The sequence below is a fragment of the Hippichthys cyanospilos genome, chromosome 18 (genome assembly GCF_059441005.1).
Source record: "Hippichthys cyanospilos isolate Australia breed blue-spotted pipefish chromosome 18, RoL_Hcya_1.0, whole genome shotgun sequence".
NCBI lineage: Eukaryota > Metazoa > Chordata > Actinopteri > Syngnathiformes > Syngnathidae > Hippichthys > Hippichthys cyanospilos.
The window spans coordinates 1,985,588-2,001,553 of record NC_142386.1 but is presented as its reverse complement, the minus strand read 5'-3'; the positions used below and the strand labels follow the sequence as shown (position 1 = coordinate 2,001,553).

The 15,966-nt window shown below is 46.3% G+C and overlaps 1 protein-coding gene and 1 long non-coding RNA gene across 4 annotated transcripts in view; one reads left to right on the top strand and one right to left on the bottom strand.

The window, feature by feature from the left end:
- Window positions 1-10,314, bottom strand: part of LOC148408382 (protein furry homolog) — a 30,498-nt gene extending 20,184 nt beyond the window's left edge. Inside the window, 14 exon segments of the mRNA XM_088441501.1 lie at window positions 128-214; window positions 288-396; window positions 485-588; window positions 749-850; window positions 1,594-1,692; window positions 2,420-2,512; window positions 2,585-2,753; window positions 3,434-3,514; window positions 3,713-3,792; window positions 3,864-3,954; window positions 4,443-4,582; window positions 4,692-4,745; window positions 4,959-5,152; window positions 9,654-10,314. Of these exon segments, the coding sequence (XP_088297627.1) occupies window positions 128-214; window positions 288-396; window positions 485-588; window positions 749-850; window positions 1,594-1,692; window positions 2,420-2,512; window positions 2,585-2,753; window positions 3,434-3,514; window positions 3,713-3,792; window positions 3,864-3,954; window positions 4,443-4,582; window positions 4,692-4,745; window positions 4,959-5,152; window positions 9,654-9,924 (1,674 nt within the window). The 5' untranslated portion in view covers window positions 9,925-10,314.
- On the top strand, window positions 7,597-14,315 carry LOC148408381 (uncharacterized). Of its 3 annotated transcripts, none has more exons than XR_015868633.1 (7): window positions 7,597-7,777; window positions 7,877-8,283; window positions 10,337-10,474; window positions 11,785-12,229; window positions 12,300-12,413; window positions 12,625-12,796; window positions 14,188-14,315. It is a non-coding gene; the product is annotated as an uncharacterized LOC148408381 (long non-coding RNA). The 3 variants fall into 3 exon arrangements; XR_015868634.1 differs by having other exon boundaries at window positions 7,877-7,972; window positions 8,070-8,283; window positions 12,625-14,286; XR_015868632.1 differs by having other exon boundaries at window positions 12,625-14,286.
- The last annotated feature ends 1,651 nt before the right edge of the window (window positions 14,316-15,966 follow it).

Sequence of the window (15,966 nt, the reverse complement as noted above, 5' to 3'; positions counted from 1 at the left end):
TTTCTATTGGTCGCAACGCACTTTTTGGAGAAGGTACGACAAGGCCCTGTTTGCTAACGCATGAAAGTGATCTAAACGTCCAATAGCTCTTGTATAATTCGCAAGCATCAATCCAAGACGGTCATACCTCTGGGTTGAGGCCGAAGGCTTTGGCGGGCTTCCCCACACTTAGAAGATCAAATATAATCTCCTTCATAGCAAAGTCCAGCCTCTCCTGAGTACAAACAGAAGTCACAGGTGTTCACGGTGGTCTTACAATAGTCAGCTTTGAAAATACCACACAATACCTGCGCGATAAACTGGATGATCTTGACGAAGATATTGAGCGGCATGTCTCGGGGGACAACGCTGCGACTCCCCTTGGGGAAGAGAGTGGAGGTGATGGACGTCAGGCGGCTGCGGGGAGGCGCACAAATCGGGGAAGGCGTTACAAACAGTAACCATAAGATGTCTCCTTTAAGGAAGTGTGCGCGTGATCGCTCACCTTTGTGTCGCAGTGTTGCTCTCGCACTTGATTCGGATCATGTAAACCCACAGCAGACGGTAGAGCGACTCCAGTGCCACGCGCGCCATCTTGGGGTCTTTGTTCTGCATTGAGGTACATTGATTAATCGACAATTGATCAGAAATTGAAACCAATCATCGTTTTTGATGAATGATTAATAAACTACAAAAGAACTGATTTTTAAAGGAACTGTTAATCGTAATCCGAGCCCGCAAAAGACGTTGAGATTTTTTTTTTTTTTACCTTGAGGTTGGACAGGCAGTTGTTGAGGAAAATGTGCCAGCGGCTGAGGAACAACTGCTTCTGGCTGACGCACAGTAGACATGTGACCAGAGGATACAGCGCCTGGCGCACACACAAAAGCCACAAGGCCATTTGCAGCAGAAATACGGCTCGGCTAATTGTTTTTAGGGTTTATGCATCAATGGGTGATGAACAATAAAATTGCTGCCGCCCCGCCTTAGCAGAAGGGCGTCGTCAGCGGTTATCGGCGTGTGACATCTCTGTCAACACTAGCAATTATGAAGAGATGTCAAATGTTGACAGGCAAGTTGTTGATAGAAAGTGAAAGAAATGCTTAAGTGATGTTGAACGATAGCACGGAACACCCAAGCCTCACTGAGGGAAGACATCTGCCTTCATTATTACGGTAAACGGAAGCCAGTCGCAAATGTTTGGCTCACGATTCGGGGCGTCCCCCGCCAACTGCCCATAGACAGCTGGGATAGGCACCAGCAAGCCTGAAACCGTTTTTGAGGATAAGCGCCTCGAGAAAACGATGATATATATATGAAACGATGTATAAAAATCATTCGCATCGCTATCCACTCCCGGTAGATTATTACGTAAAATGATTGGGGTGTGTGGTTGTGGTTACTTGATTATTGGTTGGAATAATTGACAGGATAACCAGATTGAGAAAACATTCAACAGTGGCAGCCCTTGCGTAAGACACGCATGTCAACGTGCATGTGTTTATCCTGCCGCAGTCTCATTTGGCAACCTTCCTCCTCCCATTTCCTCCCCGCCGAGAATTGAGATTGAGGTAAGCGGCCGCACAAATTGCTGCTAATGAGGAGGCGTCTCACCAGTGAGTGCTTCTTCCTGGAGGACAGGTCCAGGGTGGTGTCGTACAAGCTCTCCACAAAGTTGCGAAGGCACGGCACATTCACCTCGTTCTTCACCGTCTGCGAGGGGAACGGAAGATTAAGTCAAATTTGCCGATTATGTCAATGTTTGCCAACCTTTATTGAGTCGAGGCAAACACTTTATGGTAGGAAAGGTCTCACAAAGAGCTGAATTGGATTTCCTACAATCTCATTGGAGAGGGTTTTATTTATCTGCCTCACCAGTCGTGAAACGGTACCAGTCTAAAGTAGGGAAACATTCCTCGTGGTACATCTCGGTACATCAATTCACCCAAAACACTATTAGGTGCTTCATGTTCCAATTCATTTGCTCTTAGTTTGAAAAGAAAAACATACTGCTCTTCTCATGGCATTAAAAAGCATTCAATTAGATTTGCTGATGCCTGCAGAAATCCCGTTCCAACCTTCTAAAATGCCTTTACGTAGCTCCAGGGGTAACCATAACCCAATTTGACAGACCGGCTTCAGTTGTTGACATTGTGAAGAAGTACTGAGCCATCTGAATTATTTGGTTAGCAAAAAAAAAAAAAAAGTTTAAATGTCATTGGTATTCTCCAAAGTCGTATTTTGCTTTATTTACACTTCATGAGCTGGAATGACATTCAGTTCACAGCAGTCCATTAGGAATCGAATTTCTTGACCATTTGAATCTGAAGGTGTTCCCAAAACCCTTGACCGGTACTGTACTTTGCTGGGACGTATAGAGGAAAACTAGCCATTGTTGGTAGTAAATAAATCATAGCAACTGTCACTAATGGTCACTTACGGCAGCCACGGGTACGAGGATCTCCACAAAGAGTCCGGCGAGCGAATGTTTAACGTCTTTGTCCTTCACTTCCAGGAAATACTGCGCGCACTCCTAAGCACGCGGCACCAGAAGTTAGTTCCACCGCATCAAGGTCCACGCGGACGGTGAATTTCTGATTGTTACCTGCATGAACTGAAAAGAGGCCTCAAAGTCCTCCACCGGGTACATTTTGATGCGGAAGAACTTGAGTCCCATGATAAGGCTGATGGTGGACTGCAGGACGTAGGGGCTCTGCTCCTTCTGACGCAGTTCCTTCAGCTCCGAGATGAACTTCTTCCTCACGGCCGGGAACCTGCACGATTGGAAGAGAGACAGAAAAAAAAGTCCGCAATTCTGTTGGATTAACAGATTGATGGTCTCTTGCAGTGGTTCTCCAAATTTTTCAACAATTTACCCAGTGTGAAATATTTGCGTCAATATCCATATGGAACTTATTAAAGGCATACAATACAACGATTTGCAAAGAAGTCATTATCGTGTACCGCAATTATGCGATGAGCTGCTTCATGTTCTCTATCATTTGCTCTTCATTTGAACAGCTTTCAATTTCATTTGCCGCCACCTGTACCAAATCTCACCATTGGGGAACCACTGATCTATATCGCGTACACTTTAGAGCCACCCCGGTATACCGCATACGCAGTAACGTTTGAACATACTGTACTTTGGTCATGTTGGGAATTCTTCATCCCGACTGTTGAGTTTGTGATGTTTGTGACGGACAACGCGGGGAGATGTGTATCAACATGGCGCCGCCGGGCTATTTTTAGAAAGGCATGCGGAGGATGGGTGGAGGTGGGTGTGGATGCGCGCGAGAGGGAATGTGCATATGTGGGCGCGCGCACGCTAGACTGCGGGGTCAGTAGCGCGGCAGTCGTGAGAGGCGAAAACAAAAAACGCGGCGGGGCGGCACAAATGCGCGGACGTGTTCCCCATAAAGAATACGGAGCAAACAAGTGAAGACTGAAGTACCTTGACTGGGCCACCACTCCCACTACTTCTGCGTAGAGGTCAGCCACGATGTGCATGTTGCCGGTGTTGGGCCCCAGATACCTGAGACACACTTTGCATGAGCGCGGCAACCCACTCGTCTGATGAGACGCGATTGTCTCGATTCTTTGGTCGGCAAACTGAACTGAAACCGGATTGACAGCGGAGGGCTAACTGCCTCGTTTGCCTCTTTTTGACTGGCTACTTCAATGCTAATGTAAATAAAGAAGACATATTGGAAAATAGCCCACGCTCTCTTACCCTTCCTTATATTTGAAGTGCTTGAAGGCTAAGTTGATGACTTCCTGAATGAGTCCGTCCAGAAGGGGATGCAGCGGGATCTGAAAGAGCGGGGGAGCAGACGGCCACGGTAGGTGAAGCGCGCCGCCGTCGCAGACGCGCCCGCACTCACCTGCTTCAACACTTCGATGAGCACTAGGGAGAAGATGAAGTCGATGGCCAGATCCCTCCGCTCCAGCAAGTAGTCCTTCTGCTGTTCATCGCTGAGAAACACACGCAAGGGAAATACTAGATCAAGATTTGAGTCATATTTGTTGGGTTCATTTATGCCTAAATTTGCTTGATTTATTTATTTATTTATATGAAATTGAATCCCAAAATTGTTGTTGTAGTTTTTTTTTTAAGAGTCCAGGCAATCAATCACACGTACTTATTTGATTTATGTTTGTGTGTGTGTTTTTTTTTTGTAAATTTAGGCCAAAGGAGGGTTTGAAAATGGCTGGTATTAAATAAGGTACTAAATAAATTAAATGAGTGAATAGCATAAAATGAGATGATTCTCTCACTCTTATGTAGCCATTTTTAAGCAAAACAAATTCATCCGTGGATTCATTCGGCTTATGAAATAATTTCATCGCTAATTTTTTGAAAACAAAAAAGGAAGGAAAAATTTTGGAATGAAAAAATGTGACTTTTATTTATGACTTTTTTTAGGAGCTCTAAAAAGGGACCGGAACGAAAAAGTACTGACTTTTTGGATTTGGTGTTGGCCCGCGGTCGATACTCGTGCGATTCGTCCTCCAGGCCGTTCTGCCGCTTGTACCAGTCGAAGAGCGTCCTGAGGATGGAGGGCAGACAGTATTCTGCCAGGGAGCTCATGCTGCTTATCAGCTGCAAATACAAACAAACACGGAGCGAGCGGAGAGAGAGAGAGAGAGGCATGACTGGCGGGTTTCACGCTCGCTCTTGGCGCTGATGTCATTGTTGCGCGTGCCAAAACCTGGTCAAACTGCGGATCCTCTCCCCTCTGCAGCGACTTGTTGAGCGGCTTCTCCTATACGTGAAAAATGTTTCGTCTTCACTTCCTAGATTTGATTTAGGGACGTTCGAATGTGCGTTTTTCACTCAAGTCCCGACTAGTCGGGCACGTGATAAGCGGATAGAGATGTTGCGTGGTCTGCGTAAATGTGAAAGTACTGTACATTGATCCACGCTTCCTGCTGTAAAAAGCCACTCTATCTTTCTATATAGATGCGGAACGGCTCACCAGCGGCTCCGCCATGATGATGCGGATCTTGCGCTCGGAGAGCAGCGTGAAGTTGGCAAAAAGGCTCTTGAGGACGAACTCGCCCGGCTTGCTCTCCGGGTCCACGTTGATGGGCGCCATGATGACAGGACCTTTTCTTTCTCCCAGGCTTGCTGTGACGGGCGGGACGGGTGGCTTCAGTCCCACCGGAGAGGCTGCAAAAAAGGCCAGGACATGTTGTTAGCTTTTGTTTCCTCCGACATTCGTTTTACCCAGACATGCAACCTCACGGGGTTCGTCATGAAGAGCGGTTCTGAAATGGGGGAACAAACACCCCGGAATATATTTGAGGGACCGTACGAGGGTTTGTGCAGCTGTTAAATTGACCCCTTTGCAAGATGTTAACTCATTTTATTTTTTGGAGCTCAATGCGTATGAACATTTTTAGCTCGGCGTCATTCCAGCAAACGCGTTAAATACGACTACTTGTACCACAAAACCGCGACGAGAACTTCACGTCCTTAAAACTTCAATATTTGTGCAACGCGGCTGTCGGCTGGGTTTTACAAGTTTAAAACCAGGAACCATTTTTTTGTGCCATAGAAAGGCTACGAGTATGACGCATGGCTCAAAGATAGTGACGCTTTTCCTTTTTTGGTCACAATATAATTCCGAACTTTGCTGCAAGCCATAGCGTAGAGGTGGGAGAAGACTAATTGCTAAACAGCTCAACCCCCCCAGGCGGGCAGGCAGGAAACATGATCGCTCACGTCAGCAGGACAACATGCGCTCACATGATCCTCCCACCCCCAGGGCTTACCAAGACCCTTGATGAAGCTAATGACACTCGCCCGGCTCCACCTAGCTGGCACTTCCATGGTGTAGGTGCTAAGATGGATCGAGAGAGAAATGGGGGAAAATGGAGGACGACTGGGACAGGTGGCGCCTAAAGCTCCAAGAGTACAGACTTCATGGTGATCCAAAAGTAGAAAATCCCGACCGGGGATAAGTGAATCAGAAATAAGTTTCCATCCCCGCGGCCCGACACGGCTAACCAAAGCTAAAGGTGAAAAGCTCCATCATCTCACAGGGAAGCTCAAGAAAGTCCAAAGGGTCCGACGACGGCGCATTTAAGCCGAGCCGAAGCAAATACGAGCCCAGCTTCCGTCGCGCGCGAGGAATGGTCAAACGAGCTCCGGATCAGAGTTGGCCTAGCGCCAAAAAGACATCCGAATCTTCAGAGCAGTCTCCGAGTTGCGGCTTCATCTTCAACTCGCCGCCTCCGCTTCGGAATCCGCAGCCGGCGAGCGGAAAGTCAACTGGTACCGTATTGCTGAAGGTTTTTCAAACCGTCCCCGAGTGGCGTCCGCGGTCCCCTTGTGGAGATTGACCAGAAGAATTTCAACACCGCTCTATGAGAAGCACTAGCAAGGAGGGGGGCCAGCTATTTTTAGAGCACCACTCCCACCGACACCCCCCTTTACCCTACACTACTCATACACAAGTGCGCACGTGCAAATATAGACATGCAGAATTAAGTCACGTATCAAGGAAACCGCAATTATAATCAAATGCGGCGGACGAAAATAGTCGCTAATAATGGCGACGCCAACCGACTCCCAAGACCAATCGTGGTGCGAGGAACCCTGTTTGGGAACCACAGCTTTGAACGACTGTGTTCTAGATACAAAACTTTGGACATGCACGACATCAGTACCGCAACTCGCAACTTTGCCCGTTTCGGCAGCCGAGGAGACCATTCGGCTGGCTTTTCTGGTTCCTGCCAAGCAGTGACACGTTTAGGTGGCACTAGGAAGAGGGAGAAGGAAATGACGGCGGGAAGCTGATGGTGAAGTCACAGGCAACTATGGCCGGGTATCTTCACGTCGCGCAGATGAGGCCTCGCGAGCCAAAACGCCTTATCTCCACCGAACCGAGACTAGACCTGAGAGACGCCTTGCTCAAAGCTGGCAGCCACGATTTCAAGAGGAAATAGAGAAAGTCGCGCTATTCAGCTTGGCTTTTTCGTTATTGGATTTGACTTTTCATTCATTCCTTCAGACATAGCTTTACATTTTTTTTGCTTTCTTCTGTGAAGCTGTGATGTGAAGCTGAAGTGATAGAACTGCTTCTGAGATCGTACCGGGTCTGCCCCCCCCCCCCCCCCCCCCACCCATCCTACCCGTCCGAGCTTGCTTTTTCGGATAAGGTGACTTATTTAAGGTTAATATGCCCTTCCAAATTCCACCCCATTGTCGGTTCTTTTAGGTAATCTTACGGCGCACTTCCTCATCCGTCTTTGTAATAAGATCCCGACCCTGTTTGGCTTCTGGGATGGGATGAGATGAGATGGGATGAGATGAGGCTTTCTTGGGACAGCAAGGGCGCTGAGGTGATGTGGATAGGGCACCTGCTTTAGTTTGTTTGAATCGCTTTTGGTTATACTTTCAGTTGTCTTATATTGCGGGATGAAAATGTTATTTTCTATTTGGGTTTTGTCTATTTTGTTCATTTTTCCTAGCTCTAATCACCCGGGCCGCGGTGATGCAAACGAAGCGCCGCGCAATTAACGTAGCAAAGTGCTGAGGTGTAGCGACCGTATCCTCGGCTCACCCCTCATTCACTGTCAGCGCATTACGTAAAGCCGCTCAACGGCGTGACACGGTCCGGTCAAGACCGCCGAGCGGAAATACGCGTTTGGAGCTGTCATCCGCGCACGTTACTCACTACCGCCGAAGGACTTGAGCAGAGACTTGAGGCTGATGTCGAAGAAGCCGGAATCCTGCTGGCTGGTCGCCATGGCTGCGGGGGCTACGTCGCCACGGCGACAGACGACGGAGGTATGAGGCGTTGCGGATGGATAGTGGCGGAATGTACTGCCGGTGTTCCTATCTGGCCGGCGAAACAACACCCAGCCCTTCTGTGTTTTGCTCTCTCAGGGCAGCGATACGCAGATGTCGTCGGGAGATGAGAGCAGCCAATCCTCTTAGAGGCCGGTTGGGAGGGGGGGGATAGACGGCCAGAGACTGGAGCTTGTAATTTAACCTGCTGCACTATTTTGCCATTTACCGGAGTCTTATTTTTAACTCATTGATTTAACTCCAGGCGTTTTTTTTTTCTCCCGCATTCTAGATTTTCGAGGCTTTTGCAGTTTAAGGTGACGCTTTTTTCATTAAATCTAATACTCGGGACAACGCTCGAGGAATCGGTTCGAGGTTGTGTTCTGTACAACGGTGTTCAAGAACGGACTTGGTCTCGAGACCGCTTTTGGGACAGGGCGGACTCGAGATTTTCAAACGAAGGCTGATGGAGACCATGAATACAACTACTACTGCTGCTGTGTTCGGTGAGAAATCGCAACATCCGGCTCACTTAACATTGCATCGCAAAGATAGAAATGACAGCCACTGGTACAGGGTTGACCAAGTCCGGTCCTGGAAAGCAACAATCCAGCCTTGTTTTGGATGTTTCCCTTCAACCAACACAACTGATTCAAATGTAGCCCAACAGCATGCAGTCAGAATGCTAGCAACCTTTTTTTTTTTTTCAATGACACGTTAAGTGAGCTGGGCCTGAGAAAAAAAAATGACATAATGGAATTGACAGTCAGTCGATGATGACAAAACACACACACACACACATTCCTCACGGCAGTCTGAGCCAGCTGTGTCAAGCAGACACCAGAGTGACAACCGATAACCTCAGATAGTCCCGCTGCGCTATGTGACGGCTGAAACCCAGCAATGAGCCGCACGCTCGTCTCACGTGAGCTTTGTGCGGCGGCACGTTGGAAAATAACTGACGTTAATGAATTTGCACTTTCTTATTCCTTCGAAAGAGACCTGCCGACCTCTCTGACATTCTGTCACGGCCCTGCTAAGTAAGCAGTTCAACGGCAGGAAGAAGACGGTGGACTTTTGTGACCATGGCTCACTGAAGTCTAACTTAGTTGAGAGTGTGCGTCAGTTTTTCAGGGCGTCCTCAAGTCGCAAATGGCTTCAAACAGGTAGCAGAAGATTTGGCGGACGATAAAACCTCTCCCGTGGGGTGACTTCTGATTTTCGAAGACCGCTTCAGCACATTTGCATGCGTGCGGCCCATTCAAATGAGGTCTTTCATGAATGGTGGATGACTTTTAGGTTGGGTTAGGCGACCTGGCCAAAAAATGTAAAAATCTCATTTTTTCCCGTCACTCGTGATTATTATCATTTTAAATGATGTTAATGAGAAGTCGATCCAACAAGTGTGTATTTAAATGGTATGAAAAAAATACAATGGAAAATATTGAGAGAAAAATCATGAACGCTGACTTCCAATCAGTTTGAAAATAGTTTGTGCATAACTTGCTAATTTCCTATCACCATTTTAGCAGTAAAAAACTATTTTGCCCGTGATTAATTTGACAACTAAATTATTTTGCTTGCACAGTTGAGATCTTTATCAACCTTATTTTTCAACTTACTGGTTATAAACGATGAATAAATCCCTTTCAATAACACAATAAAGTAATCAGCGCCTATCGTAAACATGTTTGTAAAACGTTCTGCTACTTTTTCAATACCTCAATTTCACGAGTAAGCTAAAGTTCAAATCTTCGATTTTAAAAACGACAAATGAATCAAACGAAGGCGAATGTTTTGCTACTTTTAGGTGCTCCTTGCCCTCGGCCATTTCAATGTCAAGGTTTGTGAAGGGAAGCGGCGCGTGATCCCATACCTACGATGATCCGTGTTCGCTTTCTGGACCTGGACTGGAACTTGGAAAACCTCCCGATGAAGTCGATGGGGTCGTACATGTGCAAAGGCAGCGGCAATGAAGCGATACGCTCCATGACGATGCCATCCTGGTTTTGGCTTTGATCGTCCAGGTCCTGATCCGGACTCGGGCTTTGGCTTCGGCTTCTCAACGAGAGGCTGTCAGCGCATTCGGATATTCCGCTTTGGGCCCCGAGGCTGGCGAGGCTTCCGAAATCCTCCAGGGACATCATTGTCCAGCAAGTCCTTGCTTTAACAGTTTGACGTTAAAACATCCTTTGGAGGAAGAAGATGCATGTGCGGAAAGGCGACTATATAAAAATATAAAATAACATTCAGGAAAACTTAACTCCAAGTGATGCTCGTGAAGCTCCTTGGTTCAAATGTCGTCTAGTAAAAAAGTCACCGCGGTCACTCAAAAGATTCGTCGTCCAAAGAGTCCTCGGTTTTCCGGCGAGATCTTTTCTGTCGTTGTCGCTCCCAAGCTTCTAACTCTCGGAGGCACAATCGCGCTTCCTCGGCTCTCAGGTGGTGAACGAGGGAGGGGTCCAATTCCGAGGGCGCGTGCTGATTGGTGAAAATGTTTGGTGGCCCTCCTTGCCGATTCTTCTTCCACTTGCCGTCTTTTTTTTCCTTCTCTCTCAGGGTTCTTTTTTCCCCCCCGGAGATCATACGCGAAGAACTCCGGTTCTCAACACCTGCTTCCTCGTCTGTTTTGTGCATCCCGCACAAGTGAGCTAGACCGGCATGCCTGCGCAGGCTCCATCCAGACAACATGTGGGTGTGAGTAAGCCTTTGAGTTCCTTCAGCTCACTGGTCCAGGCTGTTTAGCCAGTTACAGTAACCTCAAACGTCTTCATGGTGTTGGGTTACTGGGGCTTGACACACCCCTCAACAAAGTGGGTGGGACGGAGCCAAACACAAACAGGAAAAGCCCTTAACGCGCAACGTTGATTTTTTTTTTATCTTGATGATTGCGTAGCTTTTAGAAAGAAAAAAAAAATTCAAGCCGAGACAATTCCTCTCATGGATACGGGAAGTCCGGGTATGAATTCCAAACTTAAAGTGTTTTGAAGGAAAAAGCTGCTTCCCAGCTCTCTTCGAATCAGAAATAAATGACACTCAGTCCTAAAAATAAGAAGCGGTACTCATCCCTTCAGCACTTCCCAATTTAGCACAAAAAAAAAAGTTTGCGGAAAGCCTTCTTTGTAACACTCATTTAAAAAAAAAGTATCTGGTTCTGTTTCTCCAAAGAAAAGCTAACCCCTGGGGAAGCTTTTGGCTGTTGATGCCACCATTGTCATGACATCGCCTCCGTCGAGTGTCACACCCAAGAGGCCCAATGTGTGAAAACAAGTCGCTTCACGTTTCAGCTGAATTCGGAGGAAAGCATTACAGGAAAATACTTTGATGGATGTGAATTTTTATCATAATGATCAACGTTGAAATCATTCTTAGAACGTGATGATTACAAGCGTACGTTGCGTCTTTTTGGCTTCTATCATAAGCGGGATCGGAATCGTGAGCACGGAAATGATTCTCCCTGGAAAGAATCAAAAATAACCAAATAAACACTCGGAATTGAGGCTGGGCGATAAAATTCTTTTGTTTCATTTGGTCGCTTTAAAAACGGAACATTTACAAATGAGCTTCAAGCGTGAAATCGGCGTTTCGCAAAAGTCGCAGAATGCTGGACAAGATTCATTCCATTTTCTGACCCTCCTTTACACTAACGCTTGAAAATAAATCAAATCTCTAAATGAAATTTAAAAAACGTCTCTGATTCGCTGAAGACGGCAATTTGGACGTTACGGAATCAACAATTGGGTTCGGCAAAAAAATGCCGTGCGGCGGTACAAGGCTGAGACGCTGCAAACTTGTTATTATGATTACCGTGATTATTATTTTATACTCCTGTTGGCCAACTGACAATTAAGCAAGCGTACTCTATAATCAGGCTGCCTTTGATTGCTTTGCGTCACTCGGCGCCACCTGATTAGTCAGCATGTCGTACGCCAGAAGGTCAAAAAACTTCACTGGGGGTAATCCATTTGTTTCTGATTTCCATATCCTTTTTTTTTTTTATTTTACAGACGGTCGCTGGGGGGGGGCAGATCGGAGGAGATTGGGCTGCTGCCACGATGACAGTTGCTTCATCAGCAGTTGTTGATTTTTTTTTTTTTTTTTTAACTGCCTTTCATTCAGTTGACGTAATGGTCCCGTGAAGCTCATAACGAAGCTAAGCCAAAGAAGTCAGGCCGTAGCGTGAACAGTCTTGCTCAACAGGTTTCTGATGAGTCTTCAACAAAAGCGTTTTTGTGTCCTCTTGCTGTGTGGGGGACAGGTGCTAAGGGTTTTTCTTTTTTTTTTTTTTTGGGAGGGGGGGGTGGTTTGAGCTTGCAAATCCCTCCTTGTGTAGCAGCAGCTAGCAGACGCCAACTCTGCGCACGGCAATGGTGCCCCCTTCAGTGCGTTATATTATCACGTTTGTTATTGTCAAGGTCAAAGGTCCTCTGAGAAAAACACCGGCAATGTGAAGTACATCAACGACCGACAAATAGCCAGAATGACACTCCCCCCCCCCCAATAAACGTGCTTACATTTTCAGCACCTGACTGAGTGAATTCCAAGGACTGTGTGTGCACACTTGCCAGGCGGAAAGACCAGGCTGCGTACGCCAGGTGGTATCCATGGCAACAATGATGACAATGAGTGAAGATGGGTGAGTTCACAACCTGGTGGTGGTGGTGTGTGTGTGCATGGGGGGGGGGGGGTACTCTTTCTCCCACAAGCTGGTGGCGTTTGACGTATTAGAAACGATTCAACATAATGTGGCAAAAGTTGTTCATGAACATGAAGTGACTTATTGTTATACTGCAATGATTCACTGGCAAAACATTTGTGTACACTTTTTTGTTCAATTTTCCGGATAGGGGCTTTGAAGACCAGGCTCAGGAACCCCTGCAGACATATTGTATTCAGCAACTCCAGAAGATACGTTCGGTAACACCGTCCGTTTCATTGCTGGAAAACTGCATCACTAACGACAACGTGCGTCGGTACAAGACTTAAAACAAAGGAATACAACTTCTGCAAACGTTGACGGTATTTAGCATCAAGTCGCTTCACCTTCCAATTCATTTGCCCCTAATTTGAAAAGAAACGTGTACGGAAGGCAGTAAAAAGCCTCTTTACCCCTCTCTTGCTTTACTTAGCCCCGGGATGCATTCACACATTTGAGAACCGTGTACGTAGAACGTCTGTCTATCTATCCATCTATCTGTCCATCTATCTAGCTTTTTCTTTCTTTCTCTCTTTCGTTTAAAGTAGGGAAGGGTCAGGGGTCATTATTTACGTAAGACTAATCAACACCGCAAATGAATCGTTTCACTCCTTTCACGTCTGATTCATCTTGATCTCCGCTCACATTAGCAATTAGCAATCCAAATTCGTCAAGCTTTTCGTCACCGAGTCCGTTATCGCTCAATTTTCCTTCCTCCCGATGCTTTATTCGCCGCGCAGGTGTCTTCGATGATTCAAAGTGCTCTCTTTTGTGAACGTGAGCAGCCTCGGGCGAAGCTGTGTTTTAGCAACGGAGCTAGTGGGAAGCCCGGCCGGCGGTCGTCACATCCTCCATCAGAAACACGCCGACACGACGCGAACGCAATTCCAAATGTACCTTCTTTCTCCTGGTCGTCGAGCTCGAGAGCGACGGCGAGCGCGAGCGCTAGCGCGAGCGCTCACTGGGCCATCCGGCGACAGCTATTCAGCCTGTTTCCGAGGGGTCGCTCCGGCTTGTTTTCATCCGTCCGTCGGTCCGTCCGTCCGGCTGACGGCACAAGCGCACCGATTAGCACGCAGCTGCGAGATGGCCCGGGCCGCGCCCCTGACAACCAATCGGCGACTTCCGCTCAGGGAACTGGCACTAAGGACGCCGCCGATTGGCTGGCGTCGGGTGCTCGTCAACGTGTCGCTAGGGGCGCACCTCGGCCGGAGGGCAGGACACCTGCCGTGGAGGATGCTGAGCGAGTCGGTCAAATGATGGCGACAAAACGGGCCGCGGCTGTTTGCAAATTCAAATACAGCAAGTCTTGTGTCTCGGCAGCGCGGTGGATGACAAAATATCCGAGGCCTGGAAATGACCATCTTGACCCCGAAATGGCAGATTCAAAACAAAATGGCTGGCTGGCTTTCTGTCACTTTTCATCTGTTTCGGCCTTTTTGTGACGTTTTGCTGGATCTTCATGCCGAGTCCGTTTGCCCAGTTTCTGGCAGTCAAGTGAAAATGCTTAGGTGGCTTCATGTGTTTAGTTGCTGCCTTAGTTGTTTCTTTTGTTTTATTGCCAATCGCACACTCTGCCGACACGCAATGCCCAAAACTAACCATTTTCACATAGGGCCAATTGTTTTTCAGCCAATAGAATTCACAAATTCCTGATTGTTTGAAATTGATTGTTACACGCTCCACACATAATTTTGTTGTTGTTGTTGCCCAGGGCATTGGGGTGGTGCGACCTCTAGCGGACTTCTAAGGAATCGACTTCAGGATTCAGCAGCGCGTCTAACTTCTCGAATTATAATTTTACCCCATGTTTTCTTCACCGGAATAATAAATTTGTTCTACCAAGAGGAAACGTTTTTTTCCCCAACATGATTGGGAAGATTGTGACAAAATTTATTAGCAGCTAGGAATCAACAATAGTGGTTCACCTTGTTTTTATTTAATTTAGCTTTCTAAGAATGTGATGTTTTTCAATCTTCATTTATAATTGTTCATATCTGTTTGGTCATCGAGATGTATTGGGGATGGAACACTGTTGTTGTCAGCGTAAATGTGACATTTTATCAAACGTGAGTTATCAACGTGAGTTATAAACGGCGCGCCCCGTACAAAGGCCACATGAGTTATGGTAACCACAGTTTACTGTTTTATTTCATTCGGCTGGCGCACGTTCACTTCTGGTTAGTCTTTTCAAAAGAAAAACAGGAAATAATGCCACTCGCGAGGAAAACCATTTCATTTCGAGAGAGAAACAGATCACAAAAAGTGCAATATAAGACAAAAAATGTTTTTTTTTTATGGGGGAGCTGTTTCAACGAGAAAAAAAGACAAACATTTTTAATTGGGTAAAAATATATCATTTTACAAGAAATACGGTCTCTCGAGCACTGAAACCTTTAAGGAAAAAAATCCTCATGTGGCGTGTGTGGAAAAACACTTTTAGACGGAAAGCACAGACGAAGGTGTGTTTGTGTAATTCCGATGACGAGAGCAAAGTTTGCAATCAGATAAAGGCGACTGTAGTAAAACAAAGAACTTCAAGTGACTTTTAGACGATGGCGCCCTGGCCGAGACATAAACATACGTCTGTCAGCGTGAGCACACACGCCAGAAGTGCAAAATGGAGGCCGGGCCGGAATAGGGCTGAATTGTTCGAGATCTCGTCACTCTGCGTGATTCAGGGCTCCAGTTGCTCTTAACTGGAATTAGCTTGCAGTGCTTATATGTGCGATTTCACACTGTCCCTGAAGGCAACTCCTGACAGCTATGGCTAACAAGCTAGAACGATTGAAAAAAGGCTTTTATTATTTTTTAACCTAAAATTTAGATCCCATTGTTTGACTTCATTAAAAAAAAAAAACACCAACAAACACAATCTGGGTCAGTAGAGTACAGAACTACATGCTCACAAAGTAAAATAAGCTGTACAAGTAAGCGGGCCGTGTTCAGGAAAACAATGCTTTGTTTGCACGAGTTCCAAAAAGATTGGGTTCAAATTATTGCTTCATTCAATAACGTGTTGTGTTTGTTTGCAGGGCAATGAAAGACCGTGACCCACTTCAGTTGTTTACACGTGACTCGAAGCAATAAAAAGGAAGCGCTCAAGGGCTGCTTTCAAAATAAAGCTAACCGGTATTTTTTTTCTCAAATGTCATACTTGTGGCCACGAAATAGGAGTAAGGACTTTCATATATTTTACAGCTTCAAAAAGCCCAGTCCGTCACACTGAGACCAACAATCATTCACGCAGCCAATCACACCTAAGAAACATTTAGTATGTCCAACACACCTAACTAACATAATAAGGTGTTTAAATGTGACCTCCCATCATATATCAAAAGGACACTTCCGAATATTTTCAGGTTCCTTCAAGTTAACGTGATCTAATGTAAAAATGAAAACAATGCACTTTTACTTATTTATTTTATTAACTGCTTAAATAGTTATCGGGAGATCAACAAAAAGCAATCTATACTGTGTTTATGGACACGTC